Source organism: Ambystoma mexicanum, chromosome 10 (genome assembly GCF_040938575.1).
Source record: "Ambystoma mexicanum isolate Mex_15411 chromosome 10, UKY_AmexF1_1, whole genome shotgun sequence".
In the NCBI taxonomy this organism is placed as follows: domain Eukaryota; kingdom Metazoa; phylum Chordata; class Amphibia; order Caudata; family Ambystomatidae; genus Ambystoma; species Ambystoma mexicanum.
In genome coordinates this window covers 426,642,826-426,662,319 of record NC_090932.1, presented here as the reverse complement: position 1 = coordinate 426,662,319, position 19,494 = coordinate 426,642,826, and the positions used below count along the sequence as shown (strand labels likewise).

Sequence of the window (19,494 nt, the reverse complement as noted above, 5' to 3'; positions counted from 1 at the left end):
CTGCATAAAGAGCATTGGAGATGTCAAACTTAAGTTGAAGGGGGGTCCAATACAACCTAGAGTGAATCAGTACCCACTATCAAAAGAGGCAGATGAGGGCATATACAAAACAATAACAGTACTGATAAATAATGGCATATTGGTACCATCGGAATCAACATGTAACACGGCCCTGTACCCAGTGCGCAAAGCTAAAGGTGGGTCTTGGCGTTTCATCCAAGAGCTCAGGCCCTTGAATTACATTGTAGAGGCAGAATACCCCATAGCAGCAAACCCAGCCATGATACTATGTGGAATACCAGCAGAGGCATCGCGATTTACCGTGATTGACCTCAAGAATGCTTTTTTCTCAATACCTCTGCACCCAGATTCAAAAGACTTGACAAGCTTCACATACAGAAATATAAAATGGAAACACACCAGGTTACCACAAGGGTACTGTGAGTCACCCTCAATTTTCAATAGAGTAATACAGATGGATTTGGGTAACATTGAAATGGAAAGCACAGTGCTGCAATATGTGGATGACATAATGATCTGCAGCACTACACAGAAGGAGTGCAGGGATGACTCAATGAAAATGCTGACGGTGCTGGCTGAGAAGGGGTATAAGGTAGACAAGGAAAAGTTACAGTACGGTCAGGAACCAGTACTATACATCGGCCAACTAATATCACAACACGGAAGAAACATTGCACCACAGAGAGCACAAGCCATAACCAACACACCACAGCCATCCACTGTGAGGGAGCTGCAGCAGTTCCTGGGCCTATGCAACTACTGTAGAGCATGGGTTTTTGACTACAGCTCATACATAAGGCCCCTGCTTGAACCACTAAAAGAAGCACAAAAAGGGGACAAGAAGTTGGGGTGGACAAGAGAAATGAAAGAGGAGTTTGATGAGTTGAAACACGCCATATCCACAGCCCCCGTATTAGCCACCCCAAATTATGAACATCAATTTTTCATTTTTTGACATTGTGACTCAGCAGTAATGAAAACAGTACTGACTAAGAAAATTAGCATGGGACATAAGCCAATAGCTTTCTACAGAGGTCACTTAGACCCTGTTATGTTAGGTCACTTCCCTTGCGAACAAGGCCTCGCCGCAGCAGCATTTGCGGTGGAAAAATCATTGTCAATAACAATGGGGTGCACCACCACATTATTTGTTGAACATGCACTGTTTGCAATTTTGAACAAGCCTAAGAGCACACTGGCCACACAGAGGGCGTCAGGTTATGAAATACTGTTATCTAGACCCAAATTGACAATTGTAAGATGCAGCAATGTAAACCCAGCCAGATTCATAGCAGAAGTTATTGAGGAAGGTGATTATGCCCACGATTGCACACAGACTATCGAAATGTACTCGAGTACGAGGAAGGTGGAGAAGGATGCACTTAAGGGGGGGTGTGATAATGTACATTGATGGGTCATCAACAACAGATCAGAGCGATGGGATAAGGAGAACAGAGGCAGCAGTGGTTCAAATGACGGAAGACTTGATGTATGTCCCAGTAAAATGCGTGCGATTACCACAGCATTATTCGGCTCAGGCAGCGGAATTGGTTGCGCTCATTTTGGCACTAAAGGAAAGTTTAGACAAAAGAGTTACTATATCCTCTGACAGTGCATATGTAACATCAACGGTGCACTCCGGATTAAAAGATGGCAGAGAAGGGGGATTAGAAGAGCTGATGGCACCCCAGTACAACATGCCCTCTTGCCAGCAGAATTGATTGAAGTAATTAACGACCCCCAAGAGGTAGCTTTGGTTAAATGTCAAGCACACACTAATGGAGATGACCCTATCTCGCCAGGTAATGCAACACCAGATGCACATGCCAAGCATGCTGAATATTTTGGCGAAATGTGGACCCTCCCCAGAATCAGGGAAAGGGAGGGGGAGGACAATGGCAAGACAGATGTTGATAAAGGATGGGTACTCTCATCTCCCTGCAACACAGATAATGGAGTTAAAGGCAGCTGCACCAATGGCAGAAAAAGAAATGTGGGTAAAGAGAGGGTGTACGATGTCTCCGACAGACGCACTGTGGCGTCAAAACAATACTGGAAAGGTAGTAATGCCACTGGCACTGTTGAACACCGCCCTGGTCCAGTTTCATCATCCAGCGCATACAGGAAAAGAAGTGATTGCAGCACAAATTAGGGAAGCTTGGTTCTGCCCCGAGTTAAATTCTCATGTCACTAATTTTATCAGCAAATGCCTCACATGCCAACAGTTTACGGCCGGTCACATGCTGCAAGTGATAAAAGGTACTATACCCGGGCCAGTGGGACCTTTCCTACACCTTCATATTGACTACGTTAATATGATCAATGTATGTCAAGGATATAGGTATATGATTGTAGTGGTATGTCCATTTTCGAGGTGGGTGGAGGCCGGACCCTGCTCACACGCGGATGCGTTCAGAGCAGGTAAATTTCTAGTAAGAGAGGTCTTCCCCAGGTGGGGTGTTTGCGAAATGTTGCGGTCGGACAATGGCCCACACTTTGCAAATGAGATGTTTGAGCACATCACATCTCTTCTAGGTATCAAACATAAATTTGCATGTGCATATCATCCGCAGGCCAACGGTATATGTGAACGCCTGAATGGCCTATTAAAAGAAGAAATAGCAAAAATTCAGCAGACAACTAAAAAGAGTTGGTTATATTGCCTCCCGCTGGCTCTATTTGAGCTGAGGAATAGACGAGGATCTGATCACCACCTCACTCCCCACGAGGTGGTGACAGGACGTCAAATGCGCCTTCCTTTAACGCCAACATCAAGAGCCTTTACTGACCAGGATAACACTGCAAATGTTTTTGGTGATGAAATGTATCAATATGTGTCTTCCTTGATTACTAGTGTTGCCTTTGTATCTCAACAGCTCGAGCGCACGCGGGGCGGGTCAAAGAGCACTGAACAAGAAGACACCAATGAGGAACAAGAAAAGAAAGAACTATGCACTGTTGCGGAGGGAGATTACGTGCTCCTCTGCAACTTCAATAGGAAGTGGAACAGCCCACGCTTTACCGGGCCCCACTTGGATGAGGCAGTGGCTCCCAGAGCAGTAAAATTGCATGACAAACGCACCTGGAATCACCTAAATGACGTGAAGATCTACAAACATCAGACCCACCCTAGCATTGATGACAGGGCCGTTACAAGAGCAGCAACATCAGCAACGTCGGCCACAGGCAAGAATACAACTGCCGCAGCAAAAGACAATTGTGTCACTGCCCCTGACCACTGCACAGTAAGAAACCCTGCCATAGACTTTGGACACTTGCCCATAGCCCACCCCATGGTCACAAGATCACAGGCTAAAATAAGCACCGTCCCCGCCCCACCAAGCCCCGCACTACCTGAATAAAGAATGTTGCAGAAATATGTGAAGAATTACACTACACTGTGTAGACACATGCATGTTCTCTTCTCTTTTTTCTCGCACATGCAGGTACCGCATATCCTTGTATTGTTTAAAAAGAGTAGTTACTAACAGCGTTCTCTGCCCAGAAGTAGATGCTGCCCACAGATGATAACAACCCTGACGCCCTATCACACCAATTTGTATATCATATAAGAAGGCCAAAGTACTTAAAAGGAGGAGGGTACGCGTATATTACACTGCATTTGTTTTGGCCATAGAACAATCATTTCCCCATCTTCACAAGCACTTGCCGGCTCTAAAAGATAGGTCACTAAGATTAGCCTGGGAACAGCTCTTCGCCTGGGCATTGAACGATCATCTGATAGGGAGAGCTTAACTAACACTAACAATAATAACAAGCACCTTAAGAACTTTCAGGCGGGCACCTCTAATGTCGCAAGAATAAGCTGCCGGACAGCAGCAAGGTAAGAGCATAATGCCAGTGAGGATAGCTCTTGTAATAAAATTCATAGGTGTGTTGGTGATCACTGGTTTATTGGCTGCCTCTGTATGGCAGAATAAATATGCTTCAAATTTTATGGCTGCACCAAAAAATAACCTACCCCCTCCCACGGCTGTAACAGGTATGAAATCAGGTGGTACTAGCAACCCTAAAGGTAAGGGAAGTAGAGTTAAACACAGCACATATACTGACAATAAAGGTATTGATAACTACATAACAGATTCAGCACACGTCTCAAACAACATGTGGTACCAGCACATGACCCAAATTGGTAAGCAGACAACTGAAGACAACTGCTATGTGTGCTCATTGATCCCATGAGCGCATCAAGGACATTTGTTGCCACGGAGATACAGGAAAAGACAGTACAATGTATAATATACCTGCCACTATTCCAAACGAGGGGGCGATTCCAAGGAACGGTGGTGAGACTTCAGTGGAAGACAAGGGACACGTACCCATACGAAAATAATATCCTCAAGACATATTTGAACTACCATAAAAGCAGTTCATATGCTGAAGCATTCAGATACTTGACGGATGGCCCCGAGAAAGGAGAAACGAAGAAGGTAACGCTAGAATATCTGCCATGGGATTGGTACGCCACTGAAGTTCCTGGTGTACAAGGATGCTGGGAAAGACCAGTGACAACAATAACTGGGAAAATATATATGAACAATGAATGGGAAATAGGAGTGGTTGGGAGCAACATAGTAACAAGAGAAAATATTACCACTATACAGGAGCACAACAACAGATGTTGGATGACGTGGGGTAAATATGTACCCATGCTGACGTGTATGGAGAAGGACGAAGCCCCAATAAGCATACTACCACTAACTGCACCTAAATTATGCTACCAACACAAAGGAGATGTGGATGTGGGATACAACGCCAACTGTGGAAATGTAGTGGAGTTACCTGAGGGGGGTGCTGGAACGGCAGTGATAATGGACCACTATTGGGCCTGCGGTGATAAGGTTTACCACACCCTGCCTCCATTATGGAATGGAATATGTACCATGGTACACATCAACGTGCCATCACTGGTGTTGCCTCAAAAACATATTAACATGGCCAACTTCCCCAAAATGGACGAAGGGAACAAAAGGAGGAAAAGGTCTATAGACCACAAGAAGGAGAGAAGCATAACTACAATAACATTTTGGCAAGAATGAAAAGAAAAGGAGAACCCCTGACCGGAAACTACCTAGGGGGAAGATCGGAAACAGCACTCACCTCCATTCCACCTGAACACAGATTATTTAGCAGGGCTGCAATGTTCTTCTCATCAATAATACACCCAGGACTACAAGCATATGCAAACGCAAAATGGCTGCAGATCACCCGGTGGGAACTGATGATGACAATTAATTCAACGGTAAATGGATTCAACGCCATAAAAGAAGAGTTACGAGCAGTGAGAATGGTAGCACTACAAAACAGATAAGTGCTGGATCTACTCACGGCCATGGAAGGAGGAGTTTGTGCGAAAATTGGACAATCATGCTGCACTTTTACCCCTGCCAACGATGCAGGTAATGGGACACTTACTGAAGTAGTATCACAACTGGCCCAGATGCACTCCAAAATGATGGAAGAAAGTAAAGGAGTTAAGAAGGATACCAGTTGGTTTTCATTACTATGGTCATGGATGCCGTCGTGGCTGTCTGATGGACTGAAGATTATAGTTGGATGTATAATATTAGCAGCAGCTGTATTGATTGTAACAAGGTTTTGGAAGGACAGAAAATCACGCACCACAGACGAAATGATAGATATAATTGGCATGCACCCCTTGATGCCGACTGATGATGACCAACACACTGCCCTGATAATAACAGAAAGAGATAGATTGCGTAGACAGATTGTTAACAACCACCTGGATCCGCCATCCTTGAAAGTGGAGAACCCAAGAAACCCGAGGAGCTATATCGGAAGATGGGTATACTGCAAACCAGGGGGTAGCTGTGTTTATATGTACTAGTCATTGGAAGATCATGTCAACCACTATGGACACTTGGCTGCAATAACTAAAGTTTGGACAGTAAGAGGAGATAAAGAAAAATATATGTTTGTGGTCGACAAGTCGACCAGAGGGGGGACTGAAGTGGGAGAATGGGAAACTAAGCTCCCCCCAATCTCATCAAGACCATGGCCTAGAGGATCACGACCCAGGCACCCCCCACGGGACGAGTTCGTCTATCTACCAGACGACAAAATACCCTGGTTCAGGAACATAAGAGTATGCCCACCAGCTTGTCCGACTCAAACCGACACCTGCGGCATGGATGAGCTCGACTAAGACAACAGCCACAAGTATCCACACCATTAGAGGTGCCATAACGACATAGCCAACTGACAAGAACACACGTGCCACCATGCACACTGGTCACTCACACACCAACCTACACGAAGAACATACTCAGTGCTATGACGTAGATAACTGACACGCTCACTGACGTGCATCTTTGTTATTTTTCACATAGGTTTCTTTTTATAGTAATGCAGAAACGCAAGACGCCTGAAGAGCTCGTGTATATGCTTGCTGACGCTTCTCCCGCCACCCATAAATATGACGACGTCATCATATAGATCTAATACTGCTTGTCACGCCCTGTCAACACGAGACCCCCATACCCTGGATGATGCACCGCCACTTATGAACTAGGCCCGAGTAGGCCGCAAGCAAGAGTCCCAGGCAGGAGCCTCACCATGGAAAACCTCTCAGAACAAGAGTACAAGTGCTGACCATGCAGAACAAGCCCCCAACAAGAGCTCACAGCCAAGGCCACGATGTTGCAAACTGCCATGCTGCGAGCCCAGTGCCAAGGTTACACATGTTGAACACTAAGCCCACAGAGACAAAATACAAATATAATGCTCATAATTCTGCTCCAGCTACGGTCTCTCGACACGTGACCAAGCCGATCCGACAAGGTGCCTGATCCACAAGACGGAAAGTCGCCTGGGTCCCACGTCTGGGACACGGGTTGCAACAACAAAGCGGCAAGATAGATACCTACGGCGATGGGAATGAACCGCTCACAAAACCATGAGCAGACATGTCCATTGGCCGCACAAACACATAGTTGCACATTTTTGCTAATGACTGTTACACCACGAGCTGGGAACGATGATGGTCCCAGGCTTGGGGGCTCGTGGGAGAACCAATCAGAACACAGGGAGACTCATCACTGATGCCATTAGTATTAGCCAATCACCAAGAGTCCCCTTGTAACGAATTATAAGAAACAATTATTAGGGACAACCCAAGTGTACCACCTGACCCATCCTTACCCACTAATATCCTTCTCCATATGTACACTATACTAACCCTACCACTCGAGGAACCAATCCAGAGTGGCAATAGGTTTTTTGCTAACTTTCCCAGGTGACGCAGGTAGCGCGTCATACTGTAGTAAAAAGGGCCTGCGAGCCTGCTAAGAGTGAGAGGGTCTGGGCGGACGCGTATGTTCCAAGACTCATCCCTGCCGTTGTTATAATAAACAGCAGAACCACCTTGCTCCTTGTGTGTGTCTCAAACTCCTTTGCGGAACACGGGAGGAGTTGGGACCTCCCAACCCGGAGGTCCGCGGACGGCTCTGCCGGCCCTGGGATAATCAACCCGACACTTCGGTCTTGCAAGAGGATGATTTCCGAGGGTTTCTCTCTATGGACTTTTTTTTGTTCTAAAATGTATGTACATTTTACATATTGAGTGAAGTGGACATGATCATGGAACTTTCCAAAGGTACACAAGTTAGCTTCACAGCAGACATGCAAACAAGTGACCAAGATACTGATCAATAACATCTATTGATCACTGATCACCTTTCCCTATTGCTAACAGGCAGCAAGACAAGGACCAGAGACTTGTTATCATTACACAACTTTTCTAGGATGACAATGGAAGACAATGGAAGCCTCTGATGTCCCCCTCTATTGTCTAAGTAGAAAGATTGCACTTTGCCAAATTGACGGGGCTGAGGTATTTATTTGTGTTTTTTTTTAATTAAAGTTATTTAAAGGCAAACATCAGCAGCTTAATCAAAATATTAGGCGGGGACCTGATCTTTTGATTGCAATAATAGTTTGGTATTAACAGGAGGCAGCACAATGGTGGCTGTTGGCAATTTCGGTTGAGAATCACAGGAAGTTAATTCAATACCCTTCCAAAATGGGAACTCTTAAATGACGCTCAGAACACCTGTTTTTAAAAAGCACACCTGAATCATTAATTTATGAAAAGGATAAGTTTACATTTTTCTTTAATGAGAATCTTTTTCTTGGATCACAGTCAGCAGTAGTAAACAATTCAAAAGGATTCTAATTTTGCATGTCTGCAATGTATTTTGTGAACAATTTTAGATGTATTTGATTTTGTTCCAGAAACATGTTGCATTATAATGTGTACTATGGCTTTTCAAATCTTAATCTGATTGCACATTTCAGTGAGGTGTATATGTCTTCATCTTTCATTGTGTGAGGCATTTTGTATAATATTGTTTCACTTAATATACATTTCTATTTCTTTAGATATGAACTTTTCAATGGATCATTTCACAAGTTAAGTACAAGTAGTGTGAAAAAGAATATGACAACTACTGAAAACACTGCAAAATGTATTTGCTTGGACACTGCACCCTAAAATGTCATTATCCAATTTTCCACCACTTCTGAAACCAACACGTTAATCTCAAGCAGCCAATAATTACTGTAAACTATTATCTCATCATTGAGATCCACTGGCTGTAATATCACTACCCCATAACATCCCTCAACATATCTGTAAATGTTTGTATATCCAAAAAGTGTTCCATTGCAGATCCATTTTCTCCAAGCTTCTATCAAAAATCTTTAAAAATGTGTAGAAACTTCTATTGCACAATATAGTAGTTCAGATCCTATACCAAGAACAGCCACCCCCATTGCCCAAACTAACTAGAAAACATAGGGGGACACAGAATGGACTTCAAATTCTGTTAACGGTAGACTTTTGCTCAGAGTTCAGAGCTGATAATTGATAGTCTACTTGAAAGCCCCAATTCCTGCTGAGGTCATTTAAGCTCCAATAACTTTCACGTGTTATCAGGGAGCAAGAATGTGAATCTTACCTTGCTCTTGATCTGGTGGAGACTGAGGATTTTCAGGGGAAACTTGAGACCTTGGAATGAGTGGGCCTGATTTTTGAGTATTGGGCTCCTGCGGCATGTTCCCTGTAGCAGGTTAAAACAAAGTCGTTATTTCCTTTTTCAATGCACTGTTTGTGCCAAAAACGTTTTACAGATGAAAGAGCGCATGCGTTTATGTGGTTGTATGTGATTTTGCTGACCACAATTATAGAGTGGTACATTTCATTGCAGACAAAATACTGATTTCTCTTTTTGGGGGCGGGTCTCCTCCAGCCCCCCATTTTTACCTTTATACTGCCACCCCAACCCCATCCTAACCCATTTTAACCCCACTGACCTGTTTTTATTTAATTAATGTTTGCAATGTTTTTCGGTATTATAGTCCATTCTGAAATGTACCCCTCTGTAATGTTTTAGATATATTGACTGGATACCGTTTGTGTTTTGTGTATGATAGATAATATGTCAGATAAGCCATATCTAACCAATCAATCTATCATACATAGAGCAAGCTTTGTAACTCCAACCCCTTATCTTCTGTTGCATGGTTTTTGGTTATTTTGTGTTAACATGTTTCCATACTGAGCCAAATCACCACTGTTGTAGTATTGAAATGAATAGGCTTGTCTGTTGAGTGCAGTACTGTGCTCACACCGGGGTATCCAGATCTTAGTCTACTGGAGGAAAGTGAGTGAGTGAGTAGAATATAAGAGGGTGGTGAAGCAAGAAATAGATTCTACAGAATCAGGGAGGGTGGAAGGAATGGGTGCGGTGGGATAAGAATGTTTTGTGATAGCATGGGTACATGTCAGTCCTGTTAGGTGGACCATAGTTCTCAAAAGAGAGGAGACAGATGCTTTCTAAAATGTGATAATTTTACTCTGATTCCAAGGAGAAGATTTGGAGAACTCTAAGTTAGTACATAGCGTAATGTTGATGCATGAGGGGATTCGAGAGTGTTCACAGGAAAACCTGTAAGTTTGCTGGATTATTAGCCAGTTCGTTTCTATGCATTTTATCCTCTAGGTCAATCTCCATAATGTTAATTCTGTGATTGCCATGTCCAAGCCAAGAGTGGCATACTCAAGAATAGACTGTGCATAAACTTGGAAATTTTTGGTAACAGATGGAAAGGAAATGTAGTGGTGAAACTTGTACGGGAAATCTGAAAAAGCATGGCTCCTGGATATCAAAAAGGTTATTATTAAAGGTTTGATGATAGACTTTATTTTAGTTCATGGTGACACAGTGTGGTGCCATACTTGTAAGTAGGATAACAAATTATAATAATGCTTAGCCAGTTATAGTGAGACAATATAGCCTGCCTTCCCTAGGCTAGCTTTGTTCAATAGTCTATCTGAAAGGGTGAGGTGTATATGCGGGAAACATGATAGATAGGGAGAGAAGGGCCAGCTGTCATTTCTGTAAACCATGGCAGATTGGCACCCTTCTGTTATCTACACTTAGTTGCTTGTTGTCATAGAGGGCCTTAATAATGCACAGAAACTGGGAGATAGTTCAATGGGTTTTATTTGTAAAAAAACAGCGTGAAACTATAGCTACTCACCTAATATTTTCTGATTCATTGGTAAAGCCTGTTTCAGAACGGCTAACCTAGCCTCTCCGTGAAAAGAATAGCCTAAACCAGGAACAATAAGACATGAGAAATTTGGGGCTGCACCCGCTAAACACTGGAGGAAAAAGAACTGGTGGGCAATTTGACAGTGTTGGAGATAAAAAGGGAAGACCCGTCTTAAGGAGAACCTAGGGGAAAAGCAGAAGTAGGTGCCGAGAATCTACAGTTAGAACATCAGACATGAGACAACACCATGGAGTATATGGTGTCAACATGAGACAGAACCATGAAGTTCATGGAAGTGGAGAACAAAAATTTTCAATACAGCCAGAAGACCTCTCAGAGGAGGACAATGGACCCTCCCTGAAGAAAGTAGCACAACTCAGGGCTGCGAGGATACTTCAAGGTCATTGCATCTAACAGAGTACAGCTCGATTCCAGACCCATCCATGACCGTCGAAAGCTCCCAACCCTCATTTTAGATTTGTTGTTTTGCCCCTGCTGGCCCCTCGCAGCACAAATCTTGTGGCCTATTGTGGAGGCAACTGGTCCCTGCTTTCTGATCTTTTCTGATCGATTGACGGACTAACAGTTTTATGGACGGTGAACTGGGACCGACTGGCACCTTGGAATGCTGGGGGTCTCAGGATGGGGACACCTTGGTCCTAATACCCAGTGCTGGGACTGGGAAGGTCAGGGGCTAGTGCCATCCTTCTCGTGGGATCGCTTTTTGTTCTCTAAACCCCCTCATGCCCTTGCAGGGCGCATTCCTTCTGGTATACAAATGCTGGCAACATTAGGCATTGAAAGGTCTATGACTCCCTGCAGCTCTGGCTTTTCTCACCAGTGCCCAAGATACAACCTATTCCCGCATTTACACACTCATTCCCATGTTTGGGGCCTAGGGCTGTGGGCTTAGCCGTAGTGCAGAATTCGGTATTGATTTCAATATGGCTGCTAATATCTAAGATGGCATTTGATTGCCCATGTATTCCAAACCCAAAGCATGCGCTCCCCTTTCTCCCACTGTAGCCCCTGACAACACCCCTCCTGTACCCTCCCTAAGCCCTTACCGTATGCTTCCAGGCCTCTGCCTCATTCTAAAGTGCTTGGGGGTCTGGGACGATTGTCCCTCCTTTGCAACATTCCCCCCTTTTATTAATACCACATTAAATAACTTCCAGGTGAGCTTCTCGTCCTCCTTTATCATTCTTTCCCTTTCCAATTTATCAGCTTTCAAGTATGGAGGTGACCCTTCCTTTAGACCCATGCATTGCATTCGGGCCGTAAACTTCCCCCTGCGTTTGCGTATTGCTCTGGAGTACATGTCATATATATACATCCTCCATCCCTTGCTAAATCTACCCAGTGTTCTCTGTGACCCTCTGGGTCAGGTGGGGGAACTGTGGTGGTTCCTGGGAGGTAAAGACGTTGCTCTATTGCAACCATGTGTGGCTTGTCTGGGTCATCAGTTTGAAGTGCACTATTTTTTATACCACGCGGTGCCTCCTGTACCCCAATTGAGACCATCATCATTGAGTTGCTAGGCACTGCTTTGGCACAGCATCGAAGTCCCAGCTGGCAGGTATAGAAGATCACCAACACGAACACAGTCACAGGAACCAACATCTTCACTATAGCCCCCATTCAGGATGGTGCCCAAGAAAAAAGGTTGTCAAACCAATCACTGTCCTGTATACCAGCTTCTGTTTTGCATGTGAGTGCAGAGAACGTGCAGGGCCCCTATTATGTTGGTGAGGCACCAATGTTCTGCATCATTAGGAGGTACAAAGGTGCAATAGGAATCGCCAATCTTTTTGCAGACCCCTCCTTCCATGGCCGTGAGGAGGTCCAGCACATAGCGGTTCTGCAACATCATCAGCTGGATTGCATGCATTTCCATCTTGATCATGTTGAGGCTTTATTCAGTGTCATTGGCCACTGGATTACTTCCCAGCACACAATTTAGAGCCATTCTGCACTCCTGGTAACAGTAACAAAGTGAAAAAAGTGTCTTCTTTGCTTTAGAGTCAGTATTGATCTGGGATCTTTTTGAGTGATTGTGAGGAATCTTGCGATAGCTAATTCAACCTTCTCTTCCTCTGCAATTTTTACTTTTTCTCCTTCTCTGGCAAGATACCGAATATGGGCTGCTGTGGTGGCACTGTGGTAGGGATGTCAAACACTGCTGTAGATGTTGGGGCCAGGAAGCCACCTGGTCCCACTATCAAGTGTTCTTCAGGGAACACCAGGAGTGCCAATTGCAACCAGGGCAGCAAGCAGGTGCCCCTCCATGATGGCGGAAGGTGCAGAAATGCCTGCTGGCCGCCCACCCAATAGTTATCCATCATAGCTGCTGACACTTTCTTGAGATCTGGGATGTATAATGCCTTGTTGAACCTACTATTGGTCCCCACAAAGAAACTCCCTTCATTGTAAAAACACAGTTCGTATTCTTCCTGCTTTAGCTCTGTAACTTTTCCATTACCTCGACCCACGTGAGTTTTTCTACTTGCTCATTCCAGTACCCGCTGCATACGGCATTCACTTTTTCGATCACTTCTTCTCTGGATCCTACGAGTCCACCTGTCATGCAGCTCATTGTAGTTTCTTGGCATCTGCTTGCCATGAACTTCACGCCTTCCAACTTTAGATTCGATCTTTGCAAGCACTGCACACTCTCATGGTTTAAGCATATTGCAGTTGATCATTGTCCATTACTTCGAGATGCACACTTCAGAATCGCCCAGTACGGCGGGGTAGTGTACCTTACCTCTGATTGTTCTTAGGGTGAGACCAGTGCTGTAAGTTTGACAGGTAGTACATTTAATAACCATTTTGGTTACTGCCTCATGTCATGCCTCAAATCTGTACGGGAATGCTTTCATCCTCTTTTTAACCATAGTTCTTTCTCCTCCTGAGGAGCCCGAACGTGCAAGTCAATTAGTTGTGTAATCGGTAAGGAATTATAGGAGTCTGGCAGCTTCTCTCTGCTCTGCACTACCACTGTGTACTCAGAAACACTTGGAACTGGTAAATACGCTGCTTGCTTGGCCGCTGTGTCTGCAGCACTGTTACCGAGTGAGACCTCGGCTGTGTCATTAGTATGGGAGGTCCATTTCACCACCACTGTTCAGGAGGGCTTGGACAGTGCATCAATCAATTCATCCAGCAGTGCTGCATGCTGTGCCAGGTACCCGTTGGCCCTCCTAAAACCTGTTCCTTTTCAACGGGCAAGACCTACATTTACTGTGATGGTGACATAAGCTGAACCAGAATAGATGGTAACCCGTCACCCTTGAGATGCTAGAAGCACATCAATAAATGCTAAAAGATCTGCTCCTTGTGCAGAATAGTGCATGGGTAATCTTTTCTGTACCAATACCTCATAGATCCCATCTACTAGGTGAACCATTGCTGCTCCAGTATGCCTCAAACCTGTTCCCTGGTCGATAATTGCTGACCCATCAATGAAAAGCACCCCCCCTCCTCGAGTGGGCTGTCCCTCACTTTCGGGATGTTGTCCCCTTCTCCCTCAAATGTAATGCTGTGTGCACCGCAAGGTCTTCCGCTGTGCACGATTCTGTCAAAAAGGTGGTAGGATTAACAGTTTTGCACCTCACTATATAAATGTTCGGGCTGAACAGGATGATCTCATGCACGGATGCCCGCTGTGTAGTCAAAGTTGATTTGGAACGCTCCAAGATGGCGAACACTGCATGCTCCACAAACAGCATTACCGAACACCCCATAACAATTGTGGAGCTTTTCTCAATCGCGAATGCAGCTGCAGCAAGCACTTATTTGCATGGGAACTGGCCCTGCATCACAGAAGTTAGCTCTCCGTTGTAGTAGGCCAATGGTTTGTGGCCCATTGTGCTCTTTCGTGTAATGGGAAAACAGATCATACTCTTGGGTGTAGTCAGGCATTGCTAGCACTGGGGCAGTGGAAATTAAATCCTTTAGATCATTGAAGCTGTTAAGCATGTCTTTTGTAAATGCAAGCTTATGGTCTTTTTTTGCAACAAGGGCCTGGTGTACGCAGCATAATGTAATATCCATGCCCTGCAGTAGTTACACAATGCCAGACATTTCTGCATTTTTCGACAGTTTTAGGCTGTGGAGTGCTGCGCAATGAGGTGGCACAATCGGGTATAATTTTCTTTCCATGGACAGATAACTGGCCTAGTTAAAGCGCGTCTTGGAGGCGATATTGCAGGTTCACCTTGTCTTCCTTGTACCCCTTGTATGCCAGCCAATGTAGGAGGGTTCATAGAGTCCCTCCGGCACTGCTGCTCACTGTCACTACAACAGCAAATGATCAGCATACTGAATGATGGTGCTCAGCACTTGAATATTCCCTAAGTCAGCATGCAATATCCTGTTGAAGATGCTAGGGGATTCACAGTACCCCTGAGGCAATCTCATGTGCTCGAAGCGCATTCCTCCATGCTTAAACGCAGTGAGGTACTGCGAATCGGGGTGCAGGGGTACGGACAAGAAGGTGTATTTGAGGCCCACCACAGTGAAGTAGGTCGCCTCTTTAGGGATGCTTCACAGTATCGTTGCAGGGGTCGGAACTACAGGAAATTCTGCCTGGACAATGTCATTGATGAATTAATTTTATTTATTGTTTGCTTGTTAGGCACTTATACAGGAAGCAAGTACTGTTTCAAAGCGCCCACAGGCCAACTGGGAGGGGACAGGGGATGATAGACTATTAAAATTACAATACATAATAATAATAAATATTTTTAAAAAACATGGAGACGGGAAGACGAACCTACTATGCCTAGAGGGCGAAGGTCCTGTATCACCCTCCAGCAACCCTGTTTGCCTTTTTTAAAAAATTTATTTATTGAGATTTTCAAGGTCATGAAAAAGGGCGTTACAGAACAGTGTTCAAAAACAGATATAGTGGGCCACATAAATGTGAAACATTCTCGCCTCCCAAATAGAAAAGCGTATTCTTTATTCAAAATACATTTTCTCCCTCCCACCCCACCCTTGCCGGAACATTTTTTTCCTCATTGATTTATTATCATGTATATTCAAAAAATAAAAAGTAGAGACTTGTTTGGTGCACAGTATAGCGCATGTGATAATCACACTAACAGGTTGTCTGAAAATGAACTCCTCTGGACCATGATATATGTCTTTTATAATAAAACAAATCAGAGTGTTCTCATCAGGGGGAAGGGTACAGTTTCACTCCATGCTTTACTGATTAGTTCCTGGCATGTACTTACTGACAAAGTCTCCCCAAAACATGTCAAATTGGGCAGATTTTGCATGCAGGGTTGAGGTGATTTTCTCAAAGACACATACATTTGATGATACATTAATCCATTCGCCCTTGCTTTGTGTATGTTCGGATTTCCATTTAATGACTAAAGTGGCACGGGCTGCTAATAAGAGGTGGGCTGCTAGGCCCCTGATTTTTTTCCTTTGGTCTTCACATTGCTCAAATCCAAAGAGAATCAAAAAGGCATCTGCAGACCTTGGGACTCCATCAAGTTGTGTGCCCACTCCCCGCCTCACTTTCCGTCCATCACTTCCCTTTTTCCTTGCACTGCTACCCACCCAAATCTCCTCAATCGCTCGCACCACAAGCATTCTACTCTTGGTGTAATTTCTGGAGCCCCTTGTGCCTCCCCTTCCTCGTCCTCAAACTCTTCCACTCTGTCCCATATTCATGCTCCTCTTGCTGTGCTTCCCTGTCCAACCTCACTGTCCAATAACCTGCGCTTTCTGCACCTCGATCGCCACTACCGTGCTTCTCAACCCGCACATCCTTGATAGAGGTACTATCCAGTCTAAACAAAATGTCTCCAGCCCTCCACTCATCCAACCCACACCCTGGTTTGCTCTCCCCTTCCTTTATTGCCCTCAGATGGGCCAGCTCTGCTTGTGTTGCCTCTAATGCCTCCTCTTAATCCTTCTTTGATTTATTCTCCTGTGGCGTAATGATGTCCGGTGTTGGTCGATATTGGGAGGGGCAGTGGCAGGCGGGGGTGCATACGTTGGGTTGGTGTATCCTGTGGCTGGGCGGGTGATAAGTGGATAAAGCCCCTTTCTAGGCACGTGCTATGGCGTTTCCTCTATTGTTGTTGCCCTCACTATATTTGAGGTGGCACTATCTTCGCGCTGAGGCTTATACCCAGCAGTGTCCTCTATAATCTCTACCATTTTCCACAAGTGTAATATATCTTTTTGTTTCTGCAGTTGTTTACATTTATTTTTAGCAGTTAGGAAAATTATGTGCTCTAATATCTCTCTGTTATTAGTACCCTGCTCTGGCCATGAGTGGGGCATCCTCCCCTGGGTCTCTGCCAACCACTGTTTGTGGTACTTCTCTATCTTATCCTTGTAAAATGGCAATGCACTAAACATATACTCCAGCAGATGATCATTACACCCATATTGGCAAATATACATTCAAAAGAAGCTTCTAGTTAAGCGTCACACACAATGTTACTGAAGCCGTCACTACGAGTCCTCCGGTCCGACCTCCCAGTCGCCCCCTGTCCACTCCTCCCCCCTCCAGGCACACTTCCGCACTTCTCACCCCTCATACTCATACCACTTCCACAGGCCCTCCCTCCGCCTCCACCAAATGCACAATAATAGTTCAATGCACTAAAACAATAAACTAAAATAATAAGCCAAAACAGCAACCAACAGCCTCCTTGCCCCACCCAGAATATATTGGGCACAGGAATCCAAGCACTCTAATTATACAGAGCTCGTACCTTTGTATCCCCTTATCACAATAAAAAATTGCACCACCTTCTCCCCTTACTTGGAAAGGATCCCACACTCCTTTTTTCTCCTCGTTATCTCCTCAATAATACTAATAATAAAAAATACAAAAGCTTGTCATGTGGCCTTTTACACTCCCTCTTCACACACACATACTGCGTCCCACTCACTCTTGCCCCATTGTTGTTGCTCACAAGAGGTGTACTTACATCTCTGTGTTCAAACAAGCTCTTCCGTCAAGGGGTCCCAATAACGGCCTGCACCCTCAGAGGAGCTGCACCTCTTTCCAAAGAACAGACAGGAATTTTGCTAAAATGGCTCCTGTACACTACAGCCGGTTGCACGCTTAGGACTGGTCACTGCCGGTGGGCATGGCCCCTCCAGAGATGCGGCCAGGAAGCCTCTGTCTTCGAGAGGGTCACTGGATCATGCCGGGTCACAGAAAATGTAGAGAAACCCCTCAAAGCTCACACCAGAAAAAATGCAACCCACTAGGAAAAAAGGCCCGGCACACTGCTTGCAAAGAGAACAAGGTTTTATTTCCACAAAAAGAAAGCTGTGACAGCAAAGTACTCTGCTGCCATGGAACATTCAGGCAAAATCAGTATGAGCAACACTTTATGAAGGCACACAACGTCATCATCAATGACGTAAATTACATAATGTACAAATCCAAATGGCTGGTTGATGAGACCCTATACATAGGCTACCTGTTCTACAAGGGATGCCAGAACATTGGTCCAAGCCACTTCTGTCTATCTTCTTCCACGTGGGTTCCTCCTTGCGCGTCATCGGGCATGAAGCTACAATTAATTCGTCATTATGCAAAGAAAAATAATACATGCTCTATCTCTAACCTAATGTGCACCTGGTACTGCATGCGAGGTCTAAGAGGATACTTCGATGTCATTCCATCTAACAGAATACAGCTTGACTCCAGATGCGTCTTCGCCCATCCAAATGCTCCCCACCCTTGTTTTAGATTTGTTGTTTTGCCTGTACCGGCACCTCGCAGCACAAATCACGTGACCTATGGTGAAGGCAACTGCTTTCTGATCTATTTTGATCGATTGAGGGTCTAACAGTTTTATGGTTGGTTGTCTGGAACTGACTGGATCCTTGAAATGCTGGGGGTCTCGGGAAAAGGGCACCTGGGTGCTATTACCCAGAGCTGGGATGGAGAAGGTCGGAGGCTTGTGCCCTCCTTCTCATGGGATCACTTTCCGCAGCAACTCTTAACCCCCTCATGGCCTTGTAGGGCGCATTCCTTCTGGGATACGAATGCTGGCAACATGAGACAATTAAACGTCTATGAATCTCTGCAGCTCTGTACTTTCTCACTGGTGCCAAAGATACAATCTATTCCCGCATACACACACTCATTTCCATGCTCGGTGCTTAGGGCTGTGAGCTTCACCATAGTGCAGAATTAGGTGTCGATTTCAAAATGGCTGCTAATATCTAAGATGGCGTTTGATTCCCCATGTATTCCAAACCCACAGCATGAATTCCCCTGTCCCCACTAAAGCCCCTGATGACACCCCCCTCACCTCTGTACCCTTCCCGAGCCCTACCGTACACTTCCAGGCCTCTGCCTCATTCTAAAGTGCGTGGGGGGGGTCTAGGATGATTGTCCCCCCTTCCCAATATACCCAACTCCCTTACTTCACCTATGTATATCTGGTGTATAACCTGTTACGTCAGGAGTGGTCCCTGTTGGTCCCTGAAAAGGTCTGTCGGGGTGATTTCCTGGGGGCTGGCAGAGCCGTCCGCGGACCTCCGGGGCTGGGGAGGCCCCAACTCCTCCTGCATCCCAAAAAGAGTATCAGACACACACAAGAGCAAAGTGATTACTGCTGTTTATTATAGTAACGGCAGGGATATTTCTCAGCTCGTATGCATCCGGTGAGACTCTCAGTGTTAGTGGGGCTCGCAGGCCCTTTTTACCGTAGCATGACACGCTGCTTGCGTCACATGGGAGAATTGTCACAAAACCTAACGCCACTTCGAATTGGCTCCCCGAGTGATAGGGTCAGTATGGTTACCTATGGGAAGGAATATTAGTGGGTAAGGACGGGTCAGGTGGTACACTTGGGCTGTCCCTAACATTCGCTACAC

General features: G+C 45.2%; 1 protein-coding gene across 1 annotated transcript in view; it reads right to left on the bottom strand.

Moving 5' to 3' along the window:
- Positions 1-19,494, bottom strand: part of LOC138491470 (phospholipid scramblase 2-like) — a 393,847-nt gene that overhangs the window by 133,622 nt on the left and 240,731 nt on the right. Inside the window, exon 4 of the mRNA XM_069617985.1 lies at positions 9,021-9,122. Coding sequence (XP_069474086.1) covers positions 9,021-9,122 — 102 coding nt within the window. The remainder of the gene's footprint in view (positions 1-9,020; positions 9,123-19,494) is intronic.